The 27,108-nt window shown below is 49.2% G+C and overlaps 1 protein-coding gene across 2 annotated transcripts; it reads left to right on the top strand.

Annotated features, from left to right (window-relative positions):
• Positions 1 to 332: 332 nt before the first annotated feature.
• On the top strand, positions 333 to 26,510 carry SREBF2 (sterol regulatory element binding transcription factor 2). Of its 2 annotated transcripts, none has more exons than XM_064453360.1 (19): positions 333 to 551; positions 5,067 to 5,453; positions 6,336 to 6,502; positions 7,745 to 7,885; positions 9,630 to 9,851; positions 10,988 to 11,102; positions 11,310 to 11,491; positions 12,283 to 12,475; positions 13,450 to 13,631; positions 14,278 to 14,551; positions 15,535 to 15,704; positions 15,916 to 16,084; positions 16,655 to 16,775; positions 18,292 to 18,401; positions 19,721 to 19,853; positions 20,392 to 20,560; positions 21,804 to 21,989; positions 22,890 to 23,001; positions 23,653 to 26,510. In XM_064453360.1, the coding sequence occupies exons 1-19, from the start codon at positions 470 to 472 to the stop codon at positions 23,871 to 23,873; spliced, it is 3,336 nt and encodes a 1,111-aa protein (XP_064309430.1). In that variant the 5' UTR covers positions 333 to 469; the 3' UTR covers positions 23,874 to 26,510. The 2 variants fall into 2 exon arrangements, with proteins under 2 accessions (XP_064309430.1, XP_064309429.1); XM_064453359.1 differs by having other exon boundaries at positions 6,336 to 6,517.
• Positions 26,511 to 27,108: the final 598 nt, after the last annotated feature.

The following is a 27,108-nucleotide window of genomic DNA, read 5'->3' as shown; positions in this document are numbered from 1 at the left end:
GGGTGCCAGCTCTGCCCCAGCCGGGTTTTCCGTGGGCAGAGGGGGAGCCGGGCAGCGCTCCCCACCGCTCCCACGCGTGTTCGCTGTGCTCGGCGCGGCGCGTCCCTCCCCGCCGGCCTCCGCCCCCCTCATGAATATTCTAATCAGGAGGGCGGGGGAGAGAGGGGCGGGGCGCCCCATGCTAATCGCAAGCTGCTGATCGCTGACGCGCAATCACACCACGCGCTGCCGCGGCCGTCGATTGGCCGGCGGCGACCTGGTCTCATTGACAACAAACCGCGGGGGGCGCGCGCGCCGCTGCCGTGGCGGCGGGCAGGTGGTGGGCGGGGCCGCCGGCTCGGCCGGGGCGGACCCAAGATGGCGCGGGGTCGTCGGCGCTCGCCGGCAGCCTCCGCTTGAGCGCCCGGGGCGGCGGTGGCGTGGGGGGGTTCATGCGCCGGTGGGCCCGGCCGCGGCGGGCCCCTGCGCGATGGAGGGAGGCGAGCTGGGCGCGGAGAACATGGAGACCCTGACCGAGCTGGGCGACGAGCTCACCCTGGGCGACATCGACGGTAGGCGCCGCGGAAGGTGGGGGTGGGGAGGCGGCGCGCGTGGGCTCCCCCCACGCAGGGTGTGCGTGTGTGTGTGTGTATGGTTTGCATCCACGCTTGTCCGCGAGAGCCTGGGGCTGATGGTGCCGCCTGGGAGGTGGGGTGTGTGGGTGGAGTGGTTCTTGGGTCTCGCTGCGTGGGGTCTCCCTCCTGAGTGGGGACGCAGGGAGGCCGCGCCGGTTTGGCTCTGCTGCGTGGGGTACGCTTCCAGCGCGCGTGGAGGCGGGGGGTGAGCGCGGGGAATCCCCCGTCCCGGCTGGGTAGAGGTGGGGGGTGCGGGGCGCGTCCCGCCGGGCAGCGCTCGCTTGGTGAGCGGCCACGCGTGTCTTCCCGCGTGGCACTGGCAGCCCGTGGCCAGCCCCGCCTGGGGAGCGCTTCTGAGCGACTTTCATGGGGCTGACCCACGCCGCGGGACGTCGAGGCTGTAACCGCAAGAAACCGCGTGGGGGACCGAGCCCTTTTTCCCCACCCGTGGCCACTGCCGGCACGGGAGAGGGTTGGAGAAGGTAATTGTCGTGCCTCTCTCCTCCTGCCTCAGACCCGTGGGTTAAACGGTGTGGCCCGGGATTCCCCTCGTGTTTCCTCGTGGCTCTCTCAAAGTCGGTGCTAAACGATTGCTGGGGCTGTGCTGCCACTAGCACCCGTGGGAGGAAGCCGTGCCTCCTTGCCGTCCTCCACCGAAACAGACGTAACTGCTTAAATTTCCCTTTTTTTCCCCCCCCATGTCATCCTAAAACTTCACCGCATCGACGCCAGAGCTCAGACCTGTGAGAAAATCCCCACTTTCCACGGGATTGCAGCAAAACGAAGCGCCCGCGATGCCTTACTTTGGGTTTCCCAAATAGCTCCTGAAAACTCACCAGAAATGTAGTTTCTGGGTGAGCCCTGCGGTAGGCTGGGGACGGGGACCTGGTTCGGCTCCCCTGCTCGGCTCGGTTGTGATCCCAAACAGAGCTCGGCTTTGGGGGTGTGATGCCTAAAGCATCCGTGTTCAGCAGTTAGGAGATAAAATTAAACTAGTGCTTTTAGGTTTCTAATGGCGATTGATTTGCAGTGTAGTTAGGGGGCAAAATTGATACCTCTTCATTGTTTTCTTTGTCGTACGTAAAAGAAGAATATACCATATGGGAATGTAAAGGGCTTAGTTATCGCTCATAAAATTGATGGTACAAATTGGAGGTGGTGTTTACTCGTGTTTAAGCATGATGTAATGACTTCTGGGGATCCATGTGGAAACGGAGGAAAATTCTGACGAACCCAGAGCTGGCTTTGAACCGCCATGTGCTGGGAGAGGTGTGATTCAGAGCGATGAGTAACTTAGGAGAAAGCTTTGCCTTCTTCCCCGGCTCCTGGGGTGGATTTTCCTGAGGGTGGGGGAAGCACATGACAATTATGGGTTTGGTTTGGTTTGGTTTTTTTTTGGTACTCTGACGTGGATTTATCTCAGGGTTTGAAATTCTGAAAGGTTTTTGATTTGCTTTTTAAGTCATCTTGTTGGCAGGTCCCAACGTTCCTCTCCCGTTCAGGCTGAGGGACCCTTGCCACCTGCTGCGCGGCTTTTGATTTTCCGTGGTGGAGGAGGAATGACGCCCGTCTGGCGGGTGCACCGAATGCTCTGGGATGCCCCAGTGCTCGCTGGGGTTGTGCTCCAGGATGGGGCGTGAGGCTGGTCAGGGGATCCCGGTGCTGAGCTGGAGGTGTCTGGCTCTGCCTGCTCCGCCAGCTGTGGGCCGTCCTGCGTGGCCACAGGCACCTCCTTGCTGGAAGGGCACTGCCTGGTGCTGCCTTACCCTAGGGGTAACTCTGGAGAGTGAGGTCTGAGTCGGTCATGGGTGCGAAGCACATCTGGGTTCAGGGTGGAGGGGTTGTTTCTGCCGAGGTTGGGATCCCTGCTGCTTTGTGTTCCTCAAAGCGCGGCGTCTCTAGCAGCGTGAGGAAGAGTAGCCCGTGTGCAGGCTCTGAGCTACCATCTGGGAGGGGCAGCTAAAGCCCAGCCCTTGCCTTTCTGCCAGGTATTTGGGTGCTGGGCTGACGCCAGCAGCAGGAGTCCTCGGTGGGCTTGGTTTTGTAATACCTTGTTGATGTTTTTAGCGCTGGGCTGGGCTAGTTTTCTGCAGTAACATCTCATTCTGCGTTAGGGGCTGAGAACTCTTTGTGCAGGTGGTCTGGTGATGATGGGTTTATCACTGATAGCTGTCCTCCAGAAGCACCCGAGCTCTCTAACAGTTAATGCAGACACTCGCTCTGTTCTCTGAGCAGGCGAAGATGTTTTAAAAGGAAGAGGTTCAGATTTTGGATGTTGCTGTTTCTCCTGCTTTTTGTTTTCCTTGTGTTGCTGCTAGGAAAACTGTTGGGCACTTTAAAAGAAGGTTTGATCCCCTGGCAGTCTAATTTTTAAGAACTAATCTTCAGACTTTTTTGCATTTAGTCAAAGTTCAGCCTATGTTAAAGATATAATTTAACTTGTGAGAGCAAAACTAGTTTCCCTTAACAAGGTATTAAATCTGCTGAGTTGAACACAATGTTCTTTAAAATACAGTACCTGAAATTTGGCTCTTTCACTGGAATTTGTTCTTCAAGAGCAAATCTTGTCTGTTTTATATTTATTTCCCACTTGCAGTAGTGCTGTCTGATAGTGAAATAGCAGTGCCATCAAATGAAGAGGTTGAGAAGTACACAGTTGGGGATTATCAACTTTATCGTGTTGGGGGTTATTTGGGATGGTCTTTGCTGCATTGGTCGGAGGGTGAAAAGCTACTTAATACCCATCTAGATGTTATGCAGAAGTGTTAATTTTTAAACAGCCCTCCTTGCTCCGGTGGTGTTTTGTGCAAGTTTACTGAGGCATTGCATTAAAAAAAAAACCAAAAACTTTTGTTCATCTAGTTAAAAGGAGAAGAGACAAAGGTTTGGTCTGGCTGGTCCCCAAGGGTGGCTGCAGCTCCGTGCTGGGAGACCCACGCATCACGTCTTCTCCCAAGCTCCTCTGTCCAACAGACACGAGTTCTTAAGAGCAATGGTTGTGGTCAGTGCTTAAATGTACGTCAGGGTGTGGAGAGATTGCTGTCGGAAGGGAAGAAGAGTAGTATTGTAGAAATAATGGCGAAACGTTTGTCGAGGGAGCAAGAGGTTTGGAGGAAGATCCCTTTGCTCTGTCTCAGGAGTGTCAGACAAATTAATTGGATAATGTGTGGGTGGCATTTTTGAGAAGCAAATTAATAGCCGTTTTATAGCTGGCGCAATTTCCACAGAAACATTTTGTGAAAAGTTTGCTGCTTTGAACCCCCTTCATAAACCACAGTAGCGTCATCCTTCGGGTTTGTGGATGAGAAAGCCCCTGATATAAGGAGCTCTTTGCTATATTTTTCCTATAAATCAGAAATCTATTTTCTACTTTCTAAAACCAATTTTATTTTTCAATTGTAAACCCTCCATTATCTTTGTGGATCTGTTCCCTTCTTTTTTTCCCCCTGCTTCCAGAAAAAAATAAAAAAGGCTTTCAGCAAACAGTGGAAGAGCCAGTGTAGCGTGGGCCAGTCCTGGGGTGGGGAAGGATGTCTGACTCCTCACACCACCGCCCACACACAGATCAAGGAAAGCGTTCAGGTGGCTTGGGGTGCATAATTGGATTAAATTGTGTTAGACAGAGGGAAGAGGAAGCTTCACTTATGAACAATGATCTTATGGTTGTGAAATTTTTTCCTCGGGGGGGGTGGTGGTGGTGGGAGCTATAGTGTTGTGGTAAGAACCTCTTGATGTGGGCTAATAAAATCCTGGAGAAGGTGGGATGGAGAGAAACTGCTGTGCAGTGACTGCCGGCAGGGGATAAATAGGCAAAAAACCAAAAACAAAACAAAAAACCCACTAAAAAAAAAACCACCAAAAAAGTTATTCCAGTGGTTTAAACACATGCATGGATTTCTCCTGCTACTGTTCTAGAAATTGTTGTTTCCTGCAGTGTTTTTTCCCCAATTTCTGGTACACTTGAAAGTAAAACAAACTTACAATGAATTCTTACACCATTTCTTCATTTTCCAGGTAGTCAGTGGGGTAGGAGGGATAGGGGACTTGAAGCCACCCTAAAAGTTGGGTGGAAGAATGGTTAGTGCTAGAATCATGGAGGTGCTTGGTTTCTTCCTTCTGCAAGGATTAGATTGGAGCACTGATGGAATGCAACTCTAATATTTTACATGTATTGGAGATGGCTTTAAGTTCTAGTCTTTGCTTGGAGCCTGTAGTCCGGGAAAGTTTTGTAGGGGTGTCCTACCTTTCCCCATGAACAGTGACAGCAGTGCCCTGCTGCTGGCCATCTTGGTTTCTCTCTGCAGACGTTAGGTTGGTGCGATACATTCTCCAGAGGTTTTGAAGGACCAGGACCTCCCTTCTGCACAAGCATTCGGAGTCCTGACCTAATGGTGGGTAACAAAGTGTATGGGCAATGAAATAGCATTGAGCGTTTTTAATTTTGTTTTACAGAGATGCTGCAGTTCGTCAGTAACCAGGCAGGGGACTTTCCAGATCTGTTTTCGGATCACTTGTGTGGCACCTTCCAGGGCAGCGGCAATGGTGGCAGCAGCGGTGGGACCCTGGAACCGCAGTTGCAGCGGCCGTACAGCCAGGTGCAGCTCCAGCCCTTCCCATCGTCCCCCGCCTCCCCCCAGCTCCAGAGCCTGCCAGTCAAACCGGCGCAGGCAACACCTCCGGCCCCTCCGCGGTCGGCTCCTCTCCTTCAGCCCCGGCCCCCGCTCCAACCTCAGCTCCAGCAGCAGGCTGTGATGATTACGCCGACGTTCAGCTCTGCTCCCCAGACCAGGATTATCCAGCAGCCGGTGATCTACCAGAATGCAGCCACGAGTTTCCAAGGTAGCCATCAGGGTACTCAAGCTATAGGCGTGCCTGGTGCACTTGTGATAAATGATGTTGATATTCAAACTCCAAAAGCGTCCTCAGCCACCACAATCCTCCTTTTGTGGTGCTGTCTGTGGGGTGTCCCTTCTCCTGCCTACATGGCTTTTGGAGTTGGGGGAGCTGAGAAACTCGCATTTATGAGATCTGAAGTCCTCATGTGACCTCTTGTGATACTTGTCATCTTGCTGCTCCTCTGCTATAGCCTTCTTTCCGATGCCTCTGGAGGCCTGTGGAAAGGATGTCTAAAAAAATCGTTGTTGGCAACCCTGTCCTCCTCCTGGTGGGTGCAGTAGGCAGATCCAGTCCTGAAGCTCTGGTCTGTCCCCATGTGGCAGTCTGGAGTGAAGGGACATTTTAATTACCAGAGTCTCAAGTACAGTATTTGCATTGAACAAAGAGGCTTGTAGGGACGTTTGATGACCAGATCTTCCTTTGTGAATGCCAGTTGTCTTGATCCTCTTCAGTGGTTTTGATTCTTTACATGATAAATAGGATCCTAGAGTCCACCAGGATCTGCAGGAGCGGGCAAGTGCTGGTTGGATGTACTGCATAATGTCACTGAAATAATGAGTCCTGTGCTATCAGACCAAAGGCTTTTGACTTAATTTTCTCTTAGCTGATCCTCCATGCCTCCTGGAAAGCTGCTATTCTGATGCAGTGTCCTCTTGAAGGAGGCACCAAAGGAGCTGGAAGCTTCCCAAGGTGTGGGATGTGTTAGCTGAAGGCTGCCTACTGAGAAGCTCTGGGAAGAGGAGGAGTGAAGCTAGAAGCATTTATGGGTTCCAGAATGGAGATCTGTGTCTCTGGACTCTTCCTGACATTTCTTCTGCTTTTCAGTTCTCCAGCCTCAAGTCCAGAGCCTGGTGACATCCTCCCAGGTTCAGCCAGTTACCATCCAGCAGCAAGTGCAGACTGTGCAGGCCCAGCGAGTGCTAACGCAGGCTGCCAACGGCACCATCCAGACATTAACACCAGCCACGGTCCAGACGGTCGCTGCACCACAGGTCCAGCAAGTTCCAGTAAGCAAAAATGAGGAGTGATAGAGGGATCTAGCAGAGGAAGAAATTGCTTCTGTGGGTCTGGTCTCTTGGCTTGCCAGGGAAAAGGTGGTGAAGCTTGTGGGGCTGGTGGTCCTGGCTAGGATTCCTTTTGCACAAATGTTTTTGTGCGTGAGAGGTATTTCTAGCCAGCCTGTGTTCCAGAAGCAATTTTACTTCATGCAAGTCATGCATGAGGGTCCCTGTGGTGAGCCGTGATGTGACATCAGGTAGTGGGCAATGCTCAGAAACCATTTTCACTAAAACACCTGCGTAACTAAACTTGGTCTAAAATATTTTTGTAACTTGGTGCTGCCAAACTGGATTGGAAACCTTACTTGAACAATCTTTCTTTGACGACTTCCTCCTCCTTTGCAAGTCCACCACCTCGTGTCTTTCAAGGGCCAGCTGATATGGGAATGTTTTCTTCCAGTTCTTCTGCTATGGTTTCTTTGATCTTTTAGCTGATACAGCGTCATGTGATTCTTTTTTGTTTTGTTTTGTTTTAAAATACATGTATGATAGTGAAAAAATCTTGTGTTTCTTTGTATTGGATAAAAACATGGCATGGGGATACTCTCAATACGACAGAGTTGCTCTGGTTCAATTGTACTGTGCCATCTATAGTGTCCTCTGTGTTTGAGACTCAGTGAGGTATTTGAACAAGTAAGAGCAAGCTGTGTTGTGGCAAAATAACTTATTGTTGGTTTTGATCTGCTTGACATTCATGGTACAGACCCTTCAAGTGAAATCAGAGGGGAGAAAAGCTGCTACAGGTATTTGGAAAGTGCTCTAGCCAAATCAGGCTGTTCTAGCCATGTTAGACCCTGAGTACTCAACCAGTTACTGTAGAGCGCTAATTATAGGTGTAACTGGAGAGGGGAAGGGAACTATTCCATCAGCTCTTTTGTTTTTTTTACATACTTGTTTACTTCTGGTGACTGATTTGAAAACCAATGTCCTGGTGGTTCCTCTGCTCCCCTCCCACCACTGCTATTTAGACTGTCTCATGGTCAGAGTTTGCATCAGGGGCTGACAAAAACCATCCAAGTGATGCAGGGTACAAGGTGAAAGAAATACTCGCCCTGCTTTTTTGCCATCCACTGAGATGTAAAGTTACAGCTCTGTCATCCCTTATGTCTGGCTACTGAGATCAGCAGAGAAATATGTGTCTACTCTCCCCTTCACCTGTAACTTTTTTCAACTTAGGTTCTGGTCCAACCTCAGATCATAAAAACGGACTCCCTTGTCTTGACAACCCTGAAAGCGGATGGTAATCCCGTTATGGCTGCGGTACAGAACCCAGCGCTGACAGCGCTCACTGCTCCCATTCAGACCACAGCTCTGCAGGTACCGTACGGATGGTGTTTTTCCTTCCCTCTCCTCGCTGACGTCCTTTCCTCTTAATGCAAGGAAGAGGTGTGGGCTTTAGTACTCTGTAGTGGTGCAAATGGGAGGGGTTTTGAGGGCTGCTCTAGACACATCCAGAGTGAGTAATACCCTGTTTCTTCCAAGGCTAAACACACAGATTGTACTTTTTTGGCAGCCTCCCATGGCCAGTAAGCAAAGACCAAGGGCATGTTTCTGTTTACCTTTTTCTGGTATTACAAGGAGAGGAACATGACCTAAAAATTCAATCCAGTTTTTAACCTCTGGAAGGTACTTGAAACTGAATGCTAGCTCACACAGAAATTGTGGAACTTCCTTTTCCCCCCTCAGTAGTGTCTAGTAGCGGTACATTGAATGTGAAAACTAATTCTTATTTTCAAAGGGCATTTGCAGTGAGGGTTCAGTATAATCATTGGAGATGGCAGCTGTGCTTCATAGCCTCCACTTCTTATCAACTTGGAGAAACTTGTGCCCCCAAAGACGCGTTTATTATGATCTTGTACATTCTGAACAGATCTCTGTTCAAATATTTACTGGGGGAGATAAACTTGCAAGTCTGCACTAAAGTTTTCATTTCTTTTGCATAGCATGGTAGGCTTCTTATGTACTTGTTAGCAGCTGGTCTAAAATCTTCAGTTAACCTCCTTGCTTTTAGATTACATTTTCACGCAGAGGTGAGGCTTATATGATTGTGTCTGTCTGAGACACAATCCGTAAAGCATTTTGAACACATTGAAATTTGGTGGAAGTTAGCCAAGGAAAGGTGTAGGACTTAAATCAGGTTCCATCTTGAAATGAAACTAAATTAATTTCTGATATCCCAATTAGAAGACTCTTTCAGAGTCAAAATTGTTCCTGAAGTTGCTCACTGCTAGTTTATTCTCTGTCTTTTGACAGAAATAACTCTTCCTCTCCATAACCACTTCCCTGATCCTTAGTGTACTTTAGAGAACACACGTACCCTTCTCAGTCTTGGTTTCCTGGGTTAAGCAGTCTAAACTTTCTTCACGCCAACTGTCCTAGAAGCCCCTCTGTGCAACTGTTCTGGTGGGATTCATCATCTTTTATCGCAGAGTACAGGCTGCTTTAGTTTGGTGTAGATGGTCTGTCCTACATCTAGATGTCCAAGTTTGAGCTTTTCATGCCAGTGTATATCGCTCATTGCCTTAGTTCCTCATCTTAAGGCATTTTTATACCTTATGGATCTTTTTTTTTTTTTTTTGCATTTAATCAAATTCAAATCAACTGCATTGCTCAAGCCAAGGTTTATTTTTCCATAGTTGGGTCCTTCTTAACATTGCAGTTATCAGTTTGGAAGTAGTATTGCCTATTGCTGATTTGATGACTTTTACTTGTCTACAGAAAATGTGGATTTGGATAAAGATTGTAGGAGCAAGGAGGAGCCTTGGTCTGTTTCTCTGTTTAGTGGATGAACAGAGCATAGTATTGGTAGAAGTGTGTTGATGCTCTTGGAGAGCAAGAGATGTTCTTACTGCACAGTGACCAGTGTGGGAGGCAGAGTTTTCCTGTGCTGCAGTGCCAATGCTCATGCCTAAGGAAGACAGGAGGCAATTGGCATATCTCTTCTGAGCTGTACAAACTTCTTCCTGATTCTTCTTTTGTTTACTCCTTCTTCTCTTACCATCATAAACCTTATCTAAATTGGTTGATTGCTCATGACGCTTGTTACGCATGGTCTTTGTAGACACTTGTTGGGAGCAATGGGACCATTTTGACCACAATGCCGGTGATGGTGGGACAAGAAAAAGTGCCTATCAAACAAGTTCCTGGGGGTGTCAAGCAACAAGAACCACCTAAAGAAGGAGAGAGGAGAACAACTCACAACATCATTGAAAAGCGTTACCGGTCATCCATAAATGACAAGATCATTGAGCTGAAGGACCTTGTCATGGGGACAGATGCCAAGGTAAAAGATACGGAATAAGAACAAATCTAGTGTCATAAATACTTTGTGTTCAGGTGCTTGTTGCCCTACCAAATGAAGCAGTTGGGAACATGTGGCTTAGTTGTATGCACACGTGTATTGGGATATTGGTGAGAAACACTTGCGCAATGGAAAGCTTGATAATTGTATTCGGGAAGGGTCACCTGTAAAATGTTTATTTTGCTATGCTAGTACTGTTTCTTGAAAATAAGCTATACCTTATGTGTTTGTTCTTATGTTAGGCCTAACTTAAATACGCCCTCTAGGTAGAATATCCAAGTGGATGTTTTGATAACTCTGCCAGACCAGAGCTTGCTTACTTTAAGTTTCTTTTTCCATGCGACTGCAGTAGCGATGAGGGTTTATATAGCTTTCCAATTTTTCTCCTTTAGATATTGAATTGTAAAAATTCCTCCTTGCTCAAATATTAGAAGCTTTCTTGCACCATGTATTAAGGGTTGTCCTATTCACTTTACCTCATGCTGGCAGAGCACGGGGTAGTATTCTTGACACTTTGCATGCTCTCTGTACAAATAGGTGCACTAGTGAAGTCACCTCCTATTGCTGGGTGGAAGTGGAAGCTTACGTTTTAAAAACATCGGTAATGTGCAGTGGTTTTGTAGTACTTTGAGCTTGTGTTTACAAGCTAAACTTGCCTACTGCAGCTGGAAGCAAGTGTTTTCATGGGGATGACCAAGGGAGTGAGGCAAGGAAGGAACCGCTTATCTCAGAATTAGACGGTGAATGATGATTAACAGACAGCAGCTTGTTCCAGAAGAGAGCCATTTCATTTCAGAACTATGGTACTTCCAAAGGACTATTTCTGGCTGAAACAGAGATGTGTGAACTCTGTTGTAATTTGGATGTTAATCTGTTTCCGTTTTCGTATTTTTATAAGACCTTTGAGAGCTCCCAGTCCTTGTATGTCTTTCAAAGTCTGATACCTTGCCCACAGAGTGTGCCCTGCTCTTAGTTTCTTTGTACCTCCTGTGCAGTCCTTTACACCCTTTTCTTTCTATCACCACACGATACAAAGGGTTGTGGTATCCCTACAGGCAGGAGTGACCCTATGACGCTCTTCATATAAACTGCTTTCTGTATGTCTTAATTCCTTGCAGATGCACAAGTCTGGAGTCCTGAGAAAAGCCATTGATTACATTAAGTACCTACAGCAGGCCAACCATAAGCTGAGGCAGGAGAACATGGTTCTGAAGCTGGCTAACCAAAAAAACAGTAAGTTGTGGAGGCTGTGCAGCAGGGGGAGGCAGTTGGCGTGAAGTAGGATGCCTGTTGCAGTTTATTATCCTTGACAGAGGTAGCTAACACTCGTGTTGCATCGGTAGCGGCCGGTGTTGGCTCCAGGTGATAGAGCCAGTCTGAGCAACACTGGCAGGATGCAGGATCGAGAAACATGTGCATAGCGTACTCTGGTTTTTGCAGAGCTGTTGAAGGGCATTGACCTAAGCAGTCTGGTTGACAATGATGTGGATCTGAAGATAGATGACTTCAACCAGAATGTGCTCCTGATGTCTCCTCCAGCCTCTGACTCGGGGTCCCAGGCTGGTTTCTCTCCCTATTCCATTGATTCGGAGCCAGGAAGCCCACTCCTAGATGATGCAAAGGTATTTGTGACTTCAGTTGTCAAATTCAAGGCATCTACTTCAGGGATAGGTAAGGGCCAGAATTTAAATTCTCTTAATTCTCAGGAGTGGAACCGGTGGACATCAGCAAGCAGATCTGTAGGGGTCAGATATCCTTTGTAAGGATGAGGAAGGTGCCTGGGTGCATTTCATCTTTTCTTAAATGATTGAGACTACTTCCTGAGCCGTATTATCTGAGCCATAGCTTAGTTTCTAGAAGAACTGTAGTTAGCCTTCAGCCCCCGTAGAGTCTCTGTGGACTTACAGTGCATGTTCATGACCCAAAGAGCCCAAAGAGCTTTCCAGGGATATATATGTCCAGTGGATAAAGCAGGAGAACTTGAAAATGCATGATGACATTAGCTGTGGTTAATGAGACTGTAAGTCACCACAGTAACAGAAAGCTGTTAGCTGTCTTTGGCTGAGAGGTTTGTTTTGTGGATATTGCAGGAGTGTGTCTTCTGGGAGATCCTCAAAAGAGTAAGGGCAGCAAAGATTAATCATAGACTAAACCAGGGATCCAGTTAATGATATCCGAAATCACTGGGAGCAGAAGGAAGGCGAAGGCACTGAAATACTTCAGCCATATCTTACTAAGCTAGGGAAAGCTTCACTGGAGTTCTTGCTGATCTTGATCTTAAAAGCAAATTTTAAAACATGTTCTGTTCCTCCTTCTTCCCTTCCCGTCCTTTGGCATAAGCATTTTCTGTTCCACAGAACAGTAAATGGGTTTTTTCCTCCTCTTACTTTCCTCTCCTCTTATTCCTTTGAAGGTTAAAGATGAGCCTGATTCTCCTCCTGTGGCCCTTGGTATGGTGGATCGCTCTCGAATACTCCTCTGTGCTCTGACATTCCTTTGCCTTTCCTTCAATCCTCTGACATCTCTCCTGGACGTCCGAGGAACCTCTGAGTCTGACAGCCTGGTGCGCCATGGCTCCGGCAGGAACGTGCTGACCATTGAATCAGGTAACGAGCTAGAATAGTTTGGACCACAGAAGGTGGCCAGGTCTCCCTAAAAACCCTCCCCAGCTGTGACAGTTGCAGGTCATGAGGTGGATTGTCAGTGTGATTCAGTAGGATGGTTTTGTGTGTTCAGGGAGTTGTATGACCTTTGTTTAATGGTTGAGGAGGGGTAGTAACTTCAGGGCTAAGTGTAGGAGGGGAGCCAGCTGAGAATACTTGGACACAGTTCCAGTTTACATCCACATCCAGCATTCTTCTTGCACAAAACCAGCCATTGCTCAGCACAGCCGGGTAGAGGGGGCATCCATTTGTAGCCCTGGGCTCTTGGGATAGATCCTTGAAAAGCAATTGAGGGTAAGGGGTGTCCTTCTGTCCTCATCAGTCTTTGAGGCGTATTAATTTTATATTTGTTTTTAAGGGAATGGACTGATTTTTGTAGCTAATAATAAAGTAATAGGTGAAGAATTACTTCAGAAGCACTGTTGCTATAGGGTCTTGCAACCAGTTTGTTCAATGTGCTTATTCCATAATATTCATAGTTTAGAGTACAGCAGCTTAGGGAAGGGGATTCTGTAGGCATGCTGTCATTTCCCTGACTGGTAGGTATGCTTCTTCAGTGTCACTCTGTATACTTAATTAAGACCAGAAAATTACACTAAAGTATTGAGTAGCCATGGGTGAGCTGATAGAAGAATCAGAATACAAGGTACTCTAGGGAAACTAAGTGCAGACTCAGCCTTTTAGAAATCAGTCTTGTAAAAATAACTATTTTTATTTAGTTTGGAAGACTATGGCTTGGAGTTTGGATGAAGAGCTGTCGACAGAGGTGTTTCCTGATTAAAATGCAGTCTATGCGAAAGTTGATACCCCCTGTGGGAAGCATAGCAAGACACACTTCTGGGTCTGTGCTCATTCTGTTGCTAGGCTTTTGGTGTCCAGATTAAAATTTAACTTTCCTTTTGGGATGTCCATTGCAGATGTGGGTGGTTGGTTTGGCTGGATGATGCCCACACTGATCCTGTGGCTTGTGAATGGAGTGATTGTACTGAGTGTGTTCATAAAGCTCCTTGTGCATGGAGAGCCAGTGACACGGCTGCACTCAAGGTCATCGGTCACGTTCTGGAGGCATCGCAAGCAAGCGGATCTGGATTTGGCACGGGTAAAATTGACTTGTCGTTTTGCATTAAACGCATCCTCTAGGAAGGGGTGTGAGTAAATGTGCTCTAGTGAGGCAGCAGCTCGGCACTTGGAAGAGCATGGTATTCCTCGAGTAGATTATCCTGCCTGATTTCAGGGAAGCTGGTGCTAGGTTGTCTTGAGTGGATTGCCATCCTCCCTCAGGCTAAATTAACAAGGTGTGGACATCAACATTGGAAGAGGCTCTGAACTTCTGTCCTTGTTCCTTGCTGCTGCATCTTGTAGCAACCTTTGGCAGCAGCAAGGTCTTGGGTTTTGTCCAGAACCTGGCCTATGCTATTTCTGTCTCTTAGTTGTCCTCCAGTCTCTTGGAAGACTTCTTCATTGTTGAGGCAACATTTGGCTTTTGATATGGGGACCCTGAAACTTCCATGTTGCTTGAGAAGGCAGGAAGCTGCTTTCACCTAGTGCTGGTGTGTCTCACAGGCAGTGCAGATCAGAGCCATGTGTGGAATTGTCTTCACATTTACCAGACTTTGTTGACTTCCCTCAGCTAAAGATCTTGTCCTAGCTTGCGCATCACTTTGTCTTGCTCCCAATGCTGAGGAGGTTCCAAAGTGTCTCTGTGATGGTGCTTGTTGTTGAACCTTCTGTTGTGCTGTTTGCAGGGGGATTTTGCTGCAGCTGCATCGAACCTGCAGACGTGCCTGTCGGTACTCGGCCGAGCGCTGCCGGCTTCCCGCCTGGACTTGGCCTGCAGCCTGTCCTGGAATGTGATCCGCTATAGCCTGCAGAAGCTGGCGCTGGTGCGGTGGCTGCTGAAGAGGACTTCTCATCAGTGGCGGGCAAGGGAGGCCACTGCAGGCTTTGAGGACGAGGCTAAGACCAGCGCTCGGGATGCGGCTTTAGCATATCACAAGCTCCATCAGCTCCACATAACAGGTAGGAGCAGAGGCAGCAGATCTGCTGTCCTTGTTTTGCCAAATGAGGAAGGAGGCTTAGAGCTGATCCTGGGGGATACAGGGAGAGCACTATGACCTCCCCCGTCTGGGAGGGCTGCTGCTGGAAATTAGCCTGACAAATTTCAGGAGCCACTTACTAAAACATGACAGGTTCACGCGAAAAAAGAGCTCTGTAAGATCAGCTGAAGCAACAGCAGTGTCTTGAGTTATGTGTTCCTGAGTCTGTAGAGGTGGCTGAGAGTTTTTCCCAAGCAGCAGTTGATAAAGTCCAGTCACTTTTAGCTGCTGTTAAGGGCTTGTTTCATTCCTATCGCTTGGGAATGTGATGTGGAAACAGGGGTTGGGGTTAATTGCTGGAAGAATTTAAATTTCCGAAGCTCTGTGGAGCACAGATTGCCAGTTGGTGTTGACATCCTTTGAAAACCTGGGTGTATGCACATGTACTAAGGAAGTGCTTGAATGTTCCTTGTGAACAGTTGTTTTTGCTGTTTCCTTGGCAAACCAATTTTCAATTAATAGGCTTCTAAGCACATCAGAAATACAAGCTAAACTTCCTTCTGCCTAATCATGCTGTGTGGATTACAGCCATGCCACCAGGGATAAGTACTTGTCCTTAGTGTTATCTGTCTTAGTACAGGGGTGGACTATAAAGGAGATGAGTTTTAAGATAGTGATGAATATAGTAAGACGAAAACTGCTGATGATTTTATCCTAAATGGTTTAGCTATACAGGGCTTTCTCGCAGAAGCAAAGCTGTGGAAGCCAACCTTGCTTTCTTTGGAAGGAAGGTTCTGTTATGGTTGTTCTATTGCCTGAACACAAAGAAGGCATACATTGTTGTAAACCTCTCATGTCAACAGTTTCTTATCTCTTTAGGATAGTAGCCCTGCAAATTACGGTAGTATTTAGTAGCCGGTACTGCTGCATTAAAGGTTAACACTTTTCCTTTCCCTCCTGGTGCAGGTAAACTTCCCTCCAGCTCAGCTTACTCAGGCTTACACATGGCCCTGTGTGCTGTGAATCTGGCTGAGTGTGCAGAAGAAAAGATCCCACCCAGCACAATGGCAGAAATCCACCTGACGGCTGCTGTTGGTTTGAAAACGCGCTGTGGAGGCAAGCTTGGCTTCCTAGCGGTAAGTTGTCATCTCCTCTCCCATCATACCTCCAAGCAGAGCTCTAGGAAGGCCTGCAAGCTGGTGTGGCTGTATCTCAGGGTATCTGTTAGCGCTACAGTTGCGGCATGGCCTGCAATTATGATACAGGCTGTAATTATGATAGGACCTTTGTCTTCAGTGGTGTGTCTCCCTGAGTACTGTTCTCAACCTTAGCCTCTCCATTCCCCAGGGCTACTTTCTAAGCCAAGCTCAAAGCCTGTGCAGCTCAGAACGGAGTGCCATTCCTGACTCATTGCGTTGGCTGTGCCATCCCCTGGGACAGAAGTTCTTTGTGGAGCGAAGCTGGACGGTGAAGTCTGCTGCAAAGGAGAGCCTGTACTGCACCCAGAGGAACCCTGGTGAGAGATGTTTGTGTCCCAAGTGCGTGGCCTCCTAGCAGTTCAAGCCTGGCAGTGTCTCTGCCTCTGGGACAAAAAGCAGGTGTCTTGTTTGAGAGCGTGCTCTCTTATGTCTGCCCTGCTTGTGGTCCTGAGGGGCTGTGGAGCTGAGATGTCTCCTCAGCCTGCAGGAGATGGCTCTCTTCCCTTTGTATGATGTGCTGTGTCATCCTGCTTGTGTCTTCATATTCTGGAATACAACCTGGATATGGCCCCAGATGTCTGGGGCGTGGCTTTGGGGTGACCAAGATTTATCCTCCACAGAGCAGTGTCATCACTGTTTTGCTGAGTGGCTGAAGTGCCACAGTGATGTTTGGGCAAGGGCTGCAGCTTTTAATGGCTAATGAATAAGAATAGTATTTAAAAAGGGCCTGAAACTTAGTCTTTAGAAATCTTTGTATTAATTCCTCAAGAATTGTCCTCTACTGTTCTTCATCTTGCTCCTACATTTTGATTCTTCTTGGTGGTGTTGGGAGGTGGCTATCATTGTATAAAAGTGAAATGGTTTGGGTTTTTTTAACTCCTCTCTAGCGGATCCCATTGCGCAAGTTCATCAGGCGTTTTGTGAGAACCTGCTAGAGCGAGCGGTAGATTCACTCGTGAAGCCTCAAACTAGGAAAGAGATAGCGGGACAAGAGGAGGAGGAGCCATGGTAAGTTTGTGTGCTGCACTGGGGACTGCTGGCTGCAGCTGCAGGCTCTGAGGCAGAGCTCATAACCCTTGATCAAGCGCTATGGGGCAAACTGAACAGTTAGTCCTTACTAAAGACTTGAAATGACAGCATAAGTCTGACCACCACAGCTTATTAGATGGATGTGCTTTATCTACCTCTTCATATTAACACCTCTGAAGTCAAAGGTGAACCCATGTGTGGTAAGGGCTTTTGGTGTCAGCTGGTATAGTGCTGGTTGATTCCTGAACTGGATGGATGACGCTTTCTCTGCTGACAAAGCGTAACGTTCGGGAACTAAAATTAGTGTCCACCTACCACTTCTACAGTCCTGGCCTTTAAGAGCATGAAGGTCTGGCATGTCAGAGGATGACTCCATCAGCTCGCTGTATTATGCATGAGGATGTTCTCCTACGTCAACGAAGTGCCACACTTACCAGCAGTGAAAAATCAAAACAACATGTTGGGAGCAGGAGAGATGTTGGCAGAAATTATCCTTGGCCTCAGCGAGCTCCATGACCAAATGAAAAGGGCTGATAGGTGGGAATCAGGGCAGCTCTTTCCTAGACTTGGCAGGAAGCAGAGCCCCAGCCTTTTCCAGCAATTCTGCACTGTTTCTAGCTGATCTCCAGATTTGCTGGTGCCAGGCAAACACTATGTAAATATGTGGGAAGCTCTGTAAGGATCCTGTCCCTGAAAAGTGTGAGTAAAAGCCTCAAATGGGAAGATAACCTGGTTTCCCTACCTGTGTAGGGAAAATATTGCACATACAGCTTTCCCCACCTCCAATCTCACGTCTGTTTTCTAGCATCGTTGCAGAATATGAGCAGCCATTTGGTCTAATTGTTTGCACGGTACAAATGCTTGTGATCAGATGAGATGGTGAGAGAAGGTAGCAGGATTTGTATAAGTGAGGTGGATTGTCAATATACTTGTGGGGGTCCTGTTTCATGGGAAGGACTAGCTTTAGCAATACAACAAGCCTGCCCTGCCCCCCAGGGGTTGGAGCTCAAGATCTTCCCCTGTAGCCTGTCCCAGGAAATTAGATCATTGCCACATGTGCTATTTTGACATGTATGAATGCGTTGTCACTTGCATTCATATATATTTACATATATGCAAATAGTCACTCGCAGAAGTGTAGTTCATCCTCTTTTGGAGGCAGTGATTGAAAAGGAGCCTGTACTCGTAACGTGTGTCAAGTCCAGCATCTCTGTAGATGGGGTGAGACCCATGGGGTTGATTCTGGTTCTGTGCTGGTCTCCTTGCTTGGGGAGATGTGACGCTCCTCTTCCCTGAGCATCTGTCTGTGCGCTTCCGCTCTCGGGGTGGTTTCTTCAGTCTGGTTGTGTGGAGTTATTTGTAGAGCTTGAACTTTCTGCTGGCTTAATGGGTCAATGTTGTTTAAAAATGCCTTGTGACTGATGAGAAATGCCTTCAGGCTTTGGTATCTCCTGTTTGACAGCATAGTGAAGGTCTGCTTTGCTTCTTGTTTCAGTGAGTTCTCCACTGCCATGGAGTACCTGAAGTTGCTCAACTCTTTCTTGGACTCAATGGGAAGTGGAGCCCCACCCTTTGCCAGCAATTCTGTACTGAAGTCCGCCCTGGGTAAGTGTAGCAAAACCAAAGCTCTCCCAGCTGCAGGACCTACTGTTGATACATGTTCCCTCTCTCCCCACCACCTCTCAGACTCCAGGCAAGGAGAAATGTAGTCCTTGGAGTGAGCCTTGACTGCTGAGCAGCAGTACACTACAATGTGATACAGCAGCTCAGACTGGAAGAGGGTGGTTGGGAAGGCTTGTACATTTGGCCACGTGTTGTAATGCTGGGTGCCCAAGTGGGATTGCAGTTACTTGTATTGCTGGGCATATTCCAAGCTGAGCCCTGTGCCCTCATCTGAGGGCTTGCTCCTGGCAATGCACAGCAAGAGAGACGGGGTTTGGTATCTAAACCAGCACAGCAATGTTGCAGTTGAGGTACAGGAAGGGGTTTTTTTTCCATTTAATTACCTATTGGACCAAATACAGGTTGACCTCACTTTCACAGCAGCTGTTATGTGTATTCTTCAGTCTCCAGAGACCTGCAACATCTGCTGTAGAGAAGCTCTGGGCATCTCTTGGGAGGTGCTTAGTTTGGTCCCTTGGTGTATATCTAGTGGGACAGCGAAAGCTGTAGACCTCCCTCCTTTGGGCTGTGCACTCATCTGGGCTTGACTGGTAGCAAGCTGCTGGAGTATTTGTCTTGCTTGGTGTTGGTACAGATGGCACCTGGCAGCTCACCAGGATGCTGCTGGAGCTTTAGACACAGGCTAACTGTGCTGTGCCTAAAATATGTAGAGCAAACTGGAAGGAAAAGTAGATACCTCTTTTTCAAGGGATTAGGTTTTTTAATATAAAGGGAAGTCTATATTTGGGTCAATATTGTCATGAAACTTAAAAGGAGCTCAAAGTAGCAGAGCCTATGTCCTTTGGCCCTAGATAGGCTTTGGGAAGTTTTTGAGGGGATGTTAAATAATGGAGGAAGTGCTACAAGGAACCTGATGTATTTACTAGCTTGACGGTGATTAGTGCCAAGGCACAGTATATGCAAGTAGAGTTGTTACTTTGGGGTGGTGAGTGGAGCTCCTTGTCAGGAAGAAAATCAACAGATTTCTAGACAAGTAGATGGGGTAGGTTCTTGTTGACAAAATACAAACTCGGCACCCAAAACTCTGATCAGATGTAGAGTGTTTGCAAGTCCCTTTGTGTGCCTGCAGCACGTTTCAGCATTTACCCAGACAGCTGCTTTCCTATGGGATCAGTGTGGGCTCATTAGCATCGATCTTGGCAGAGGACACTGGCAAGGGCGCATGACACCCGCCCATTTCTCTGAGCGGGAAGGAGCCAGGTGTCCTCTCCTGGGTTGCAGCTTATGATTCTGCTTCACAGGCCCTGATGTGGTATGCAGATGGTGGTCAGCAGCAGTGGCTATGGCAATCGGTTGGCTCAGAGGGGATGACGCAGCTGTGAGGTCACATTTTGCAGAAGTGGAGCGCATGCCGAAATCCCTGGAGACGTCAGAGTGAGTAGGCTTTGTACAACCTTCAAACCCCTGCTTCTAAACAGGAGCAGCTCTTCCTCCAACCCCTCTCCTGTAGGCTACTCCTACCTGTGCTCTGGAGTCACATGCCTCTTGTGCTCTGGGAAGCAATAATGCATTATGTTCAGGAACCGATGTGTAGATCAAGGCTTGCAGGCTGATACTAGCACTGTGGACTGGAAGTTAGAACTGCTTCTTTAGGTGTGTCTTTTGGCTTTCATCTAGTTGCACAGCCTCCTGCCTTCTACAAACAAGCAAAACTCATGTGCTGATGGAAAGGCTAGCATCACCATCTTGGTTCTTTAGCATTGAAGCTTCTTAGCCTTCCATTTCTCTGAGCAGTCTTTGTGGGTGAGGAACAACTTCCATCTTTTTTTCCCCTCTAAGAAATGGTATCTCTGCTCTTGAAGATGGGAGGGTGAAAGCTGATGCTGGTTGATGTTTGAGCTCAGCTTCTCGGGCTGCCATGTGGCAGTATGACATGATACTGCTTGAAAGCAGTGCTTTCTTTCTCTTTCAGGAATGCCCTGGTGAAAGCCACCTTCTACGTGTGTAAAGCCATGCAGGCCTCGCTGTCTGGGAAGGCAGATGGACAGCAGAGCTCCCTGGGTCACTGCGAGAGGGCCAGTGGTCAGTTATGGAACAGCCTCAACATGAGCAGTGGCATCTCCAGCACTGTCCTTAACAACGTAAGAGCTATAAGCCCCAGGATAACATGTGGTCCGTTTTAGTTGTGAGGTTGGTCTTGCTTCAGGTGTATCACTTCCCTACAGTGTGTATCTGCATTTTCCATCTACCCTGTGTCCAATGGGATTAGAAAAGAAATTTTCTCCTTTTCCTTCCAAAGGGCGTTGGCACCTTTCCGCCCCTGCTGTGTGGAGGAGCAGCACTGCAAGTACAATACCATTTCCCTGGGCATGGTCTCAAATAGCTGAGCTCCCATTCCTCTCCTGGCAGTACCTGTCACCTCTTTCTGGTGCTTTGAGCACCTTGAACTTGGTCCATGGAAAGCATCAATCTCCATCCTCCAAAAGGAGTTGCTGACACCTATAAAGCAGGACCTCATTAAGTCAAATCTGCTCTGTTTTAGGCAGCACTCACAAGTGTTTGAACCCTCTACAGCAAAAGTGGGACTGTGCCATGCTATTCCTGAGTTTCTATGGGGCTTGTTTCTCTTCTTTCCAGGATTACCTAAAGCTGGAGCTTCCCTGCATGGCATATGGGACACAGTTCTGGTCCCTTCTGTCGCTCCTGGGTGGCAGCTGTAGTGCATTGTAGTTGCATTGCATGTTGTGGCAGTAACTGTGCAATGTTTCTGCAGTGCAGTACAGAGGCGGCTCTCTGCTTCGGCAGCATGGGTAGGGTCCCCTAAGAGCAACTAAGACAGCGAGCGATGCTAGGGGGCAGCAGCAGATGGGGAAAAGGGATTTGGGCAGCCACTGTGGGCTGTGTCAAGACTGTGGTTTTTTTTTTTTTCTCTCTGAAGGGAGTAAGGCTGTCTTTGCTGTTTCCCCACTAGTTAGTATCACCGTTTGGGCAGGAGTGCCTTTGCAGAAGGCTGGGCATTGCTGGTGCAATATCCCCTTAGCACATCTTGTCTGGAGTAGGGTCAGGGTCAGCCTTGCAGAGGCGTTAGCTTTCCTGGAGGGGCAGCTGCTCCTTGGGCACAGCCTGGTGCTTGTTCCTTAGGCCGGACCTCTTGGTGCAGCGCCCCAGAGATGCCGACTGGGCAAAAGGCAAAGCCCTGCTCCCTTTGGTGCATCATGGTGGGGCAGCTCGGCTGGGATGGCCAGGGAGCACCCCTGGGCGGGCAGGAGGTGCTGCGGCCCCTCTCCTGTGGGCTGTGTCAGCGGCTGTGTAGCAAATGGCCTGTTACTTGCCTGATGGGTTGTGTTAATAAGCATGTGTGCCTGGGCCCCCTGGCTCTTGCAGATGATCCAGCTGCTGGCCTGTGACTTGCTGCTCTCTCTCCGCACCAGCCTGTGGCAGAAGCAGGCGAACGCCAGCCAGGCCCTGGGTGAGACCTACCATGCCTCGGCCCCTGAGTTGACGGGCTTCCAGCGTGACCTCGGCAGCCTGCGCAAGCTGGCCCATGGCTTCAGGCCTGCCTATCGCAAGGTGATGGCTTGACTCCTCTGCCTGCTCAACCTTCAGCTTAGCTATAGACCTTCCTGGTGGGGTGACGGGGAAGCTGCAGCCCTTGGAAATGTAGGGAGTACTTGGGCTTGAGCGGTTTGGATACTTGGGGGTGGGATGGTCTGCCACCAGCAGCCTCCATACTTTCTCTTGGTGGGTGTTGAGGGAGGCTCCCATGGGAGTCTGGTGCATGTAGGGAGGTGTCTGCCTTAGTTTCTACCTAGAAAGTTATCAGCACGTCTGTATTGCCAAGCAAATACCATGGCATCCTGTCCCTTAATGTGGCTTCAGACCAGGTCAGCCCCTTCAGGGATTGTGGAAGGAGGCTTCCTCGCTGTGTTGGCTCTGTGGGTAGCTGGGGGGGGCCAGATGCCTTCTGCACCTGTAGAGCACCAGGTGTTTCGCTGGGGGTTTTTCCACCCTTCTATTCTGTTTAGTCTACTTAGTTTTAGGCCCCTGCAGAGGAAGTGTAGTCTGATATTTGGACAAGAGAGTTGTCCTGGTATTGTCCAAATGCTGGATTTCAAAGTCTGATGCTGTTATTGGAGTGCTGCACTAGCAGCTTGCGGTGAGATGCCCACCTAGGCCACAATGCCAAGGTTTGCTCTCCCATTTTCCACCCTGTTCCCTGCTGTCGTTCCTCCCTCTTTCCAGGCCACTCATGGTTATGTGTCAAAAGATTCCGCCCCACACACACACAGTTGCACTGACCTGCAAATTCCCCAGAGGCAGGTGAGAAGATGAGGGAGGAGTGTGGAAGTGAGTCTCTGTTGTTGAGGCATCAGTGCTCTGCTCTTGAAATGTGGTTTGCTGAGGGATGACTTGAGTTCATCGCACCGGTGCCGGCCCACCTCTCACCCCCAGTCCTGCCTTCCCTTCCAGGTCTTTCTCCATGAGGCCACCGTGCGCCTGATGGCAGGTGCCAGCCCTACCCGCACCCACCAGCTGCTGGAGCACAGCTTGAGGCGACGCACACCCCAGAGCAGCAAACAAGGTTGGCCCTGGGGCCTGGGCAGCGACCCACTGCCTGTGGGGCTGGGAGGGGGCAGCACTTGGGCAAGGTAGGGGGGGCATAGCCACAGCCTGCAGTGTCTTCCCCATGTCTGAGGCTCAGGATAACAAGCTCTTGTCAGCCTATGGCTCATGGCAATGCATCTGCCGCGCTCTCTACAAGCTGGCTAACATGCGCTGCCAGCCCTGGGCTGGAGGTGTCAGCGAACAGGCTGGAAAACGTTTACCTTTGTGCATGCACAAAATGGCAGGCTGGAGTTCGGGGCAGTCAATGCAAAGGCAGAAGCCAGGAATCCTAAAGGGGAGACCTGAGAGATGTGGTGCTGGCTATAAAACCCCTTGGGGGTTTAAGGAAATGGGCAGATGTGTGTGCCAGTGCTGGGATGAGCCCTAGGAATTGAAGTGAAAGGTACTGCCTCTGTAGAAGACAAGATTGCCAATCTCTGCCTGACTTCAGCTCAGACTGTTCTCCCCTGCCACCCTAAAGCAGCTGCTTGGCGATCTGCAGGGTGGCCCTCACTCTTGGCACAGGGATGCCTGTGCTAACTAGTGCCAGCTGAGGGCCTGCATGGTGGGGTTTCATCATGCAGGTGGTAGCTTCATCGTGAGCTTTCTCTCTCCTCTTTGTGCGTAGGTGAACTGGACACCCTGCCAGGCCAGAGGGAGCGAGCCACGGCCATCCTGTTGGCCTGCCGCCATCTTCCCCTCTCCTTCCTCTCCTCCCCGGGCCAGCGAGCAGTCCTGCTGGCTGAGGCCGCCCGCACCCTGGAGAAGGTGGGGGACAAGCGTTCCTGCAATGACTGTCAGCAGATGATCGTCAAGCTGAGTGGGGGCACAGCCATTGCTGCCTCCTAACACTGGCATGGGGTACCTCGTGCAAAGACAGCCTGGTCGACGGTCAGCCTGGACTTCCCTTCTGGAGCTTAAAAAAAAAAAAGTGCTAGAGGTTAGGGCTGTGCTGGTGGGATTGCAATGGGGTGGGAGAGGGAGGGTTTTGTTTTTGTTTTGGTTTTTTTAACTTGTCCCAGGTTTAGCTTTATTAGCCCCCTTGCTTGTTCTCAGGCACTGCAGCAGAAATCTGTCTAGTTGTGGTTTTTGCAACTGTGCCCGGGGTGGTTGGGAAGCGCTGCTGTGACCCAGAGCCCCCATCCCTGCTGTGGGGAGAAGCCCACAAGCCCAAGGCATAGAGAAGTGGCACATCCTGTGTCTGTCCTCAGGGGAATCTTCTTCCTTTCCCAAACACCTCTGCGGAAAGAAGCCTTTGGGGAGGGCAGAGGATTTGCTCAAGCCTTGTCTCGCAGGGCTGCTGTGTCTCGGGGTGTTCCTGAGAGGGGGGGAAGGCACCAGCTTTCCTTGAGCTGCGTGTCAGGAAGCTGAAGCCCCCTAGACCCAACTTACAGAGGTGCTCTGGGAGTATTGCTTGGGGCCAGTACTGCCCAGCAAATTTCTCTACGGTTTTTATACAGGTTTTTTTATAGGAGTGTTTGTGGCTTTACAAAAACATAGGGAACGATGCAGCAGATTTCCCTTCCTCTCCACTTCATGCGCCTCCTTCCTGTGATAGCTGCCTCTGGTTTTTGGCAGGGGGCTGGTTTGTGGCAGCCTGCAACAAGTAAAGCCTGGTGCTGGGTGGCAGCAGAGGTGGATGTGCAGTGCCCTGCACTCAGCGTGAAGGGTGAATGCTTCTCTGGTGCCTTTTTGTTGATGCAGAAAAAATTTTTAGAAACAGGCTTTTATTTTGCTCAACTCCCAGTCCCAGAACTTGTCTTCAGGTGTTTCTCCTTCCTTTCTCTAACTGCTCAACAGCTCCTGAGCTCCTGCAGTGACTGGGAGGCATTGGTTCAGGGTGTGAACCTCCCAGCTCTGTTACCATTGCTATTCAGAGCAGTTTGACTTGCAGGTGTGTTGAATCACCTGTGACTTTCCAAGGTGGGAGGAGGGGTGGATTCGGGACAGGGAGGAAACGGTTTGCCTTCTTTTCTCTCTGCCTTTCTGGTTGCATCTCTCCAAAGACGTGCAAAATGATTGCCCTCTCATGTGTGCAAATGTGGAAACCAGCCTTTGGCGGGTGGGCATTGGTGTTTCTGTGCGTAGACGGTGTTTTCTGTGTTGGCAGCTAGAAGCACTTAGATACAGGCAGCAGTCTAATCCTGTCCTGTCCCAGTCAGGCTTGTACAGCCTTCCTCCTGTAAAATCAGAACTTGGGCTGCATTGCAAGAGGCTTCTATGTGTATCCAGCTTTTGCAGAAGGGCATGAGAGCTTGAGCTCCTCCTAAAACAAGGGGAAAAATATGGGGAGCTTGTCTCACTTTGCATGGGGTCTTTTGGCATCTGGGAGGGGAATTTCATGTGCTGCAGGAATTGAACACATGTAATGCTAGTCCTAGAGTTGCCTGGCTTCAACAAGATGGAAACTGGGGCCAGGAGAAACCTGTCTCCTAGCAAAGCCTTGTCCCAGTGACCCTGAGCCATACGTGCAAACAAAAGCACGAGGACCAAGAAGATGCTTCCCTCACTCCTTCCCCCACTTTGGGGAATAGCTGGTGGACACCCAGCTGCAATGGCAGGCAGCCTGTGCTTCTCACCCTACTGGCAGGCAGCAGGGGCCCTTGCTTCCCAGTGTCAGCAGTCAGAGGTGAGCTCATCCTCTGAGGGGGAGAGGTTGCTCTTGCATGTCTTTGATCAGTGTAGGGGATGCTCTGGTGGCAGCCACTTCTGCTTTGAGCAGGTATCCAAAGTTTGCAGAACAGCTCTTGGGTTTGGGTGGGTTTTGATTGCCCATCCCAAGCTTCCTAGCTTATCAGTGTTCCTGTTTGGGGGGATGGATCACATCCTCCTACTTTTTTTCCTCTTAAGTGGCTCTCACACTGTCTTTCTGGTCATGGGTTTTTCCTAAAATACAGAAGCTCCTTACCTGTGGCAACCTCCAAGTTATTTTGCATTTCCCCAGATCCGTGTCCAAGATGTGGGAAGTTCTGTGCTTTAGTAAAAGAGGAACTGAGACTTTTGGAAAATGGGAGATGCTGAGCCTTCACATTGTTGCTAATGGTAGACTGAGTCGTAGGTGATGGGCTGCAGGGGGTCCCTGCTGGGCTGGGGGTGGGGGGCTACTGTTTTGAAACCCTGGTAGCTAATGGCATGATCCACAGGGGGTCCTAGCACTGCTGATACTTCTCTCCTCCAGGGCAAGGGATCTTTGCCCTTTTTTTTTTCTACACTGTTCATAAATTTGCTGCCCATCTGTCCCTACAACTTTTTTTATATGTGTGTGTATATACTGTAACTTTTTTTTTGTTTATGGGTGGGAGGAAATTGTTTTATGGATTCTGTGAAGAAAGTCTATTTATCCACATGGAGTTTGGAATAGGGATGCTTTGTGAAATAAGGTGCAACTGGTGGTGGGGAGGTTCCCTAGGGAACATATCTGCTGTCTGAAAACCCTGTTCAGGGCTCATGAGCATCTGTACCTAATAAAGGCGAATGTTACCACCACCTCATGCCTGTCCTTTTTCTCTCAGCCCTCTTCATCACCCCTGCAGCAGCTGCTCTTAAGCACTGGTAAGCCTGAATTGTCCTTCAGAGATACCCAACCACACGAGTGTCTCAGGAAGCTGTCGTTCCTTTGTCCAGATAACCTGGAAAATGGAGCTGCATGGCTTGCAAGGAAAGACAGTCCCTTGGTGGAGCAAGTGTGGTGTCTCAGTACTCCTTTGGAAGCCACCCAAGAGGCTGATGGCTTGAGCAGAGCCAAGCAAGGTAGAGGAGCCTGCAATTTTAGGAGCATCTCTGTGGGATGAAAGCTTTTACCTGACCTTGCTTGAACAATGTCCTTTCGCTCCATCTCTCCATTTCTCTTCTCCCCCTGGTAAAACTCTGTCAGAACCACTAAACTTCAGGCAGAGGAGATCTGTTTGGTTTTCATATAGCTGCTTGAAGGGTTTTGGAGTTGGCCCTGGAAGCTATGTTCCCACCATGTCCCCCATCGGGGGCGTTCCCTGGGCCCTGTGGGTGTGGGCTTTGCACTCTGCTGCCTGTGGGGAAGGGGCTGGGGTTTTAGGAGCAGCATAGGGTCCCCCAGCCAATCCATACC

The sequence above is a fragment of the Phalacrocorax carbo genome, chromosome 1 (genome assembly GCF_963921805.1).
Source record: "Phalacrocorax carbo chromosome 1, bPhaCar2.1, whole genome shotgun sequence".
In the NCBI taxonomy this organism is placed as follows: Eukaryota; Metazoa; Chordata; class Aves; order Suliformes; family Phalacrocoracidae; genus Phalacrocorax; species Phalacrocorax carbo.
The sequence above is the reverse complement of the archived record's forward strand: the minus strand, read 5'-3'. Positions and strand labels throughout refer to the sequence as shown.

Bases quoted from the DNA above. Each gene is read 5' to 3' on its own strand.
- SREBF2 (XM_064453359.1), top strand. From the start codon at position 470: ATGGAGGGAGGCGAGCTGGGCGCGGAGAACATGGAGACCCTGACCGAG. The intron at 9,852-10,987 runs GTAAAAGATACG...AATTCCTTGCAG, and splicing joins TCATGGGGACAGATGCCAAG to ATGCACAAGTCTGGAGTCCT. The intron at 12,476-13,449 runs GTAACGAGCTAG...TGTCCATTGCAG, and splicing joins CGTGCTGACCATTGAATCAG to ATGTGGGTGGTTGGTTTGGC.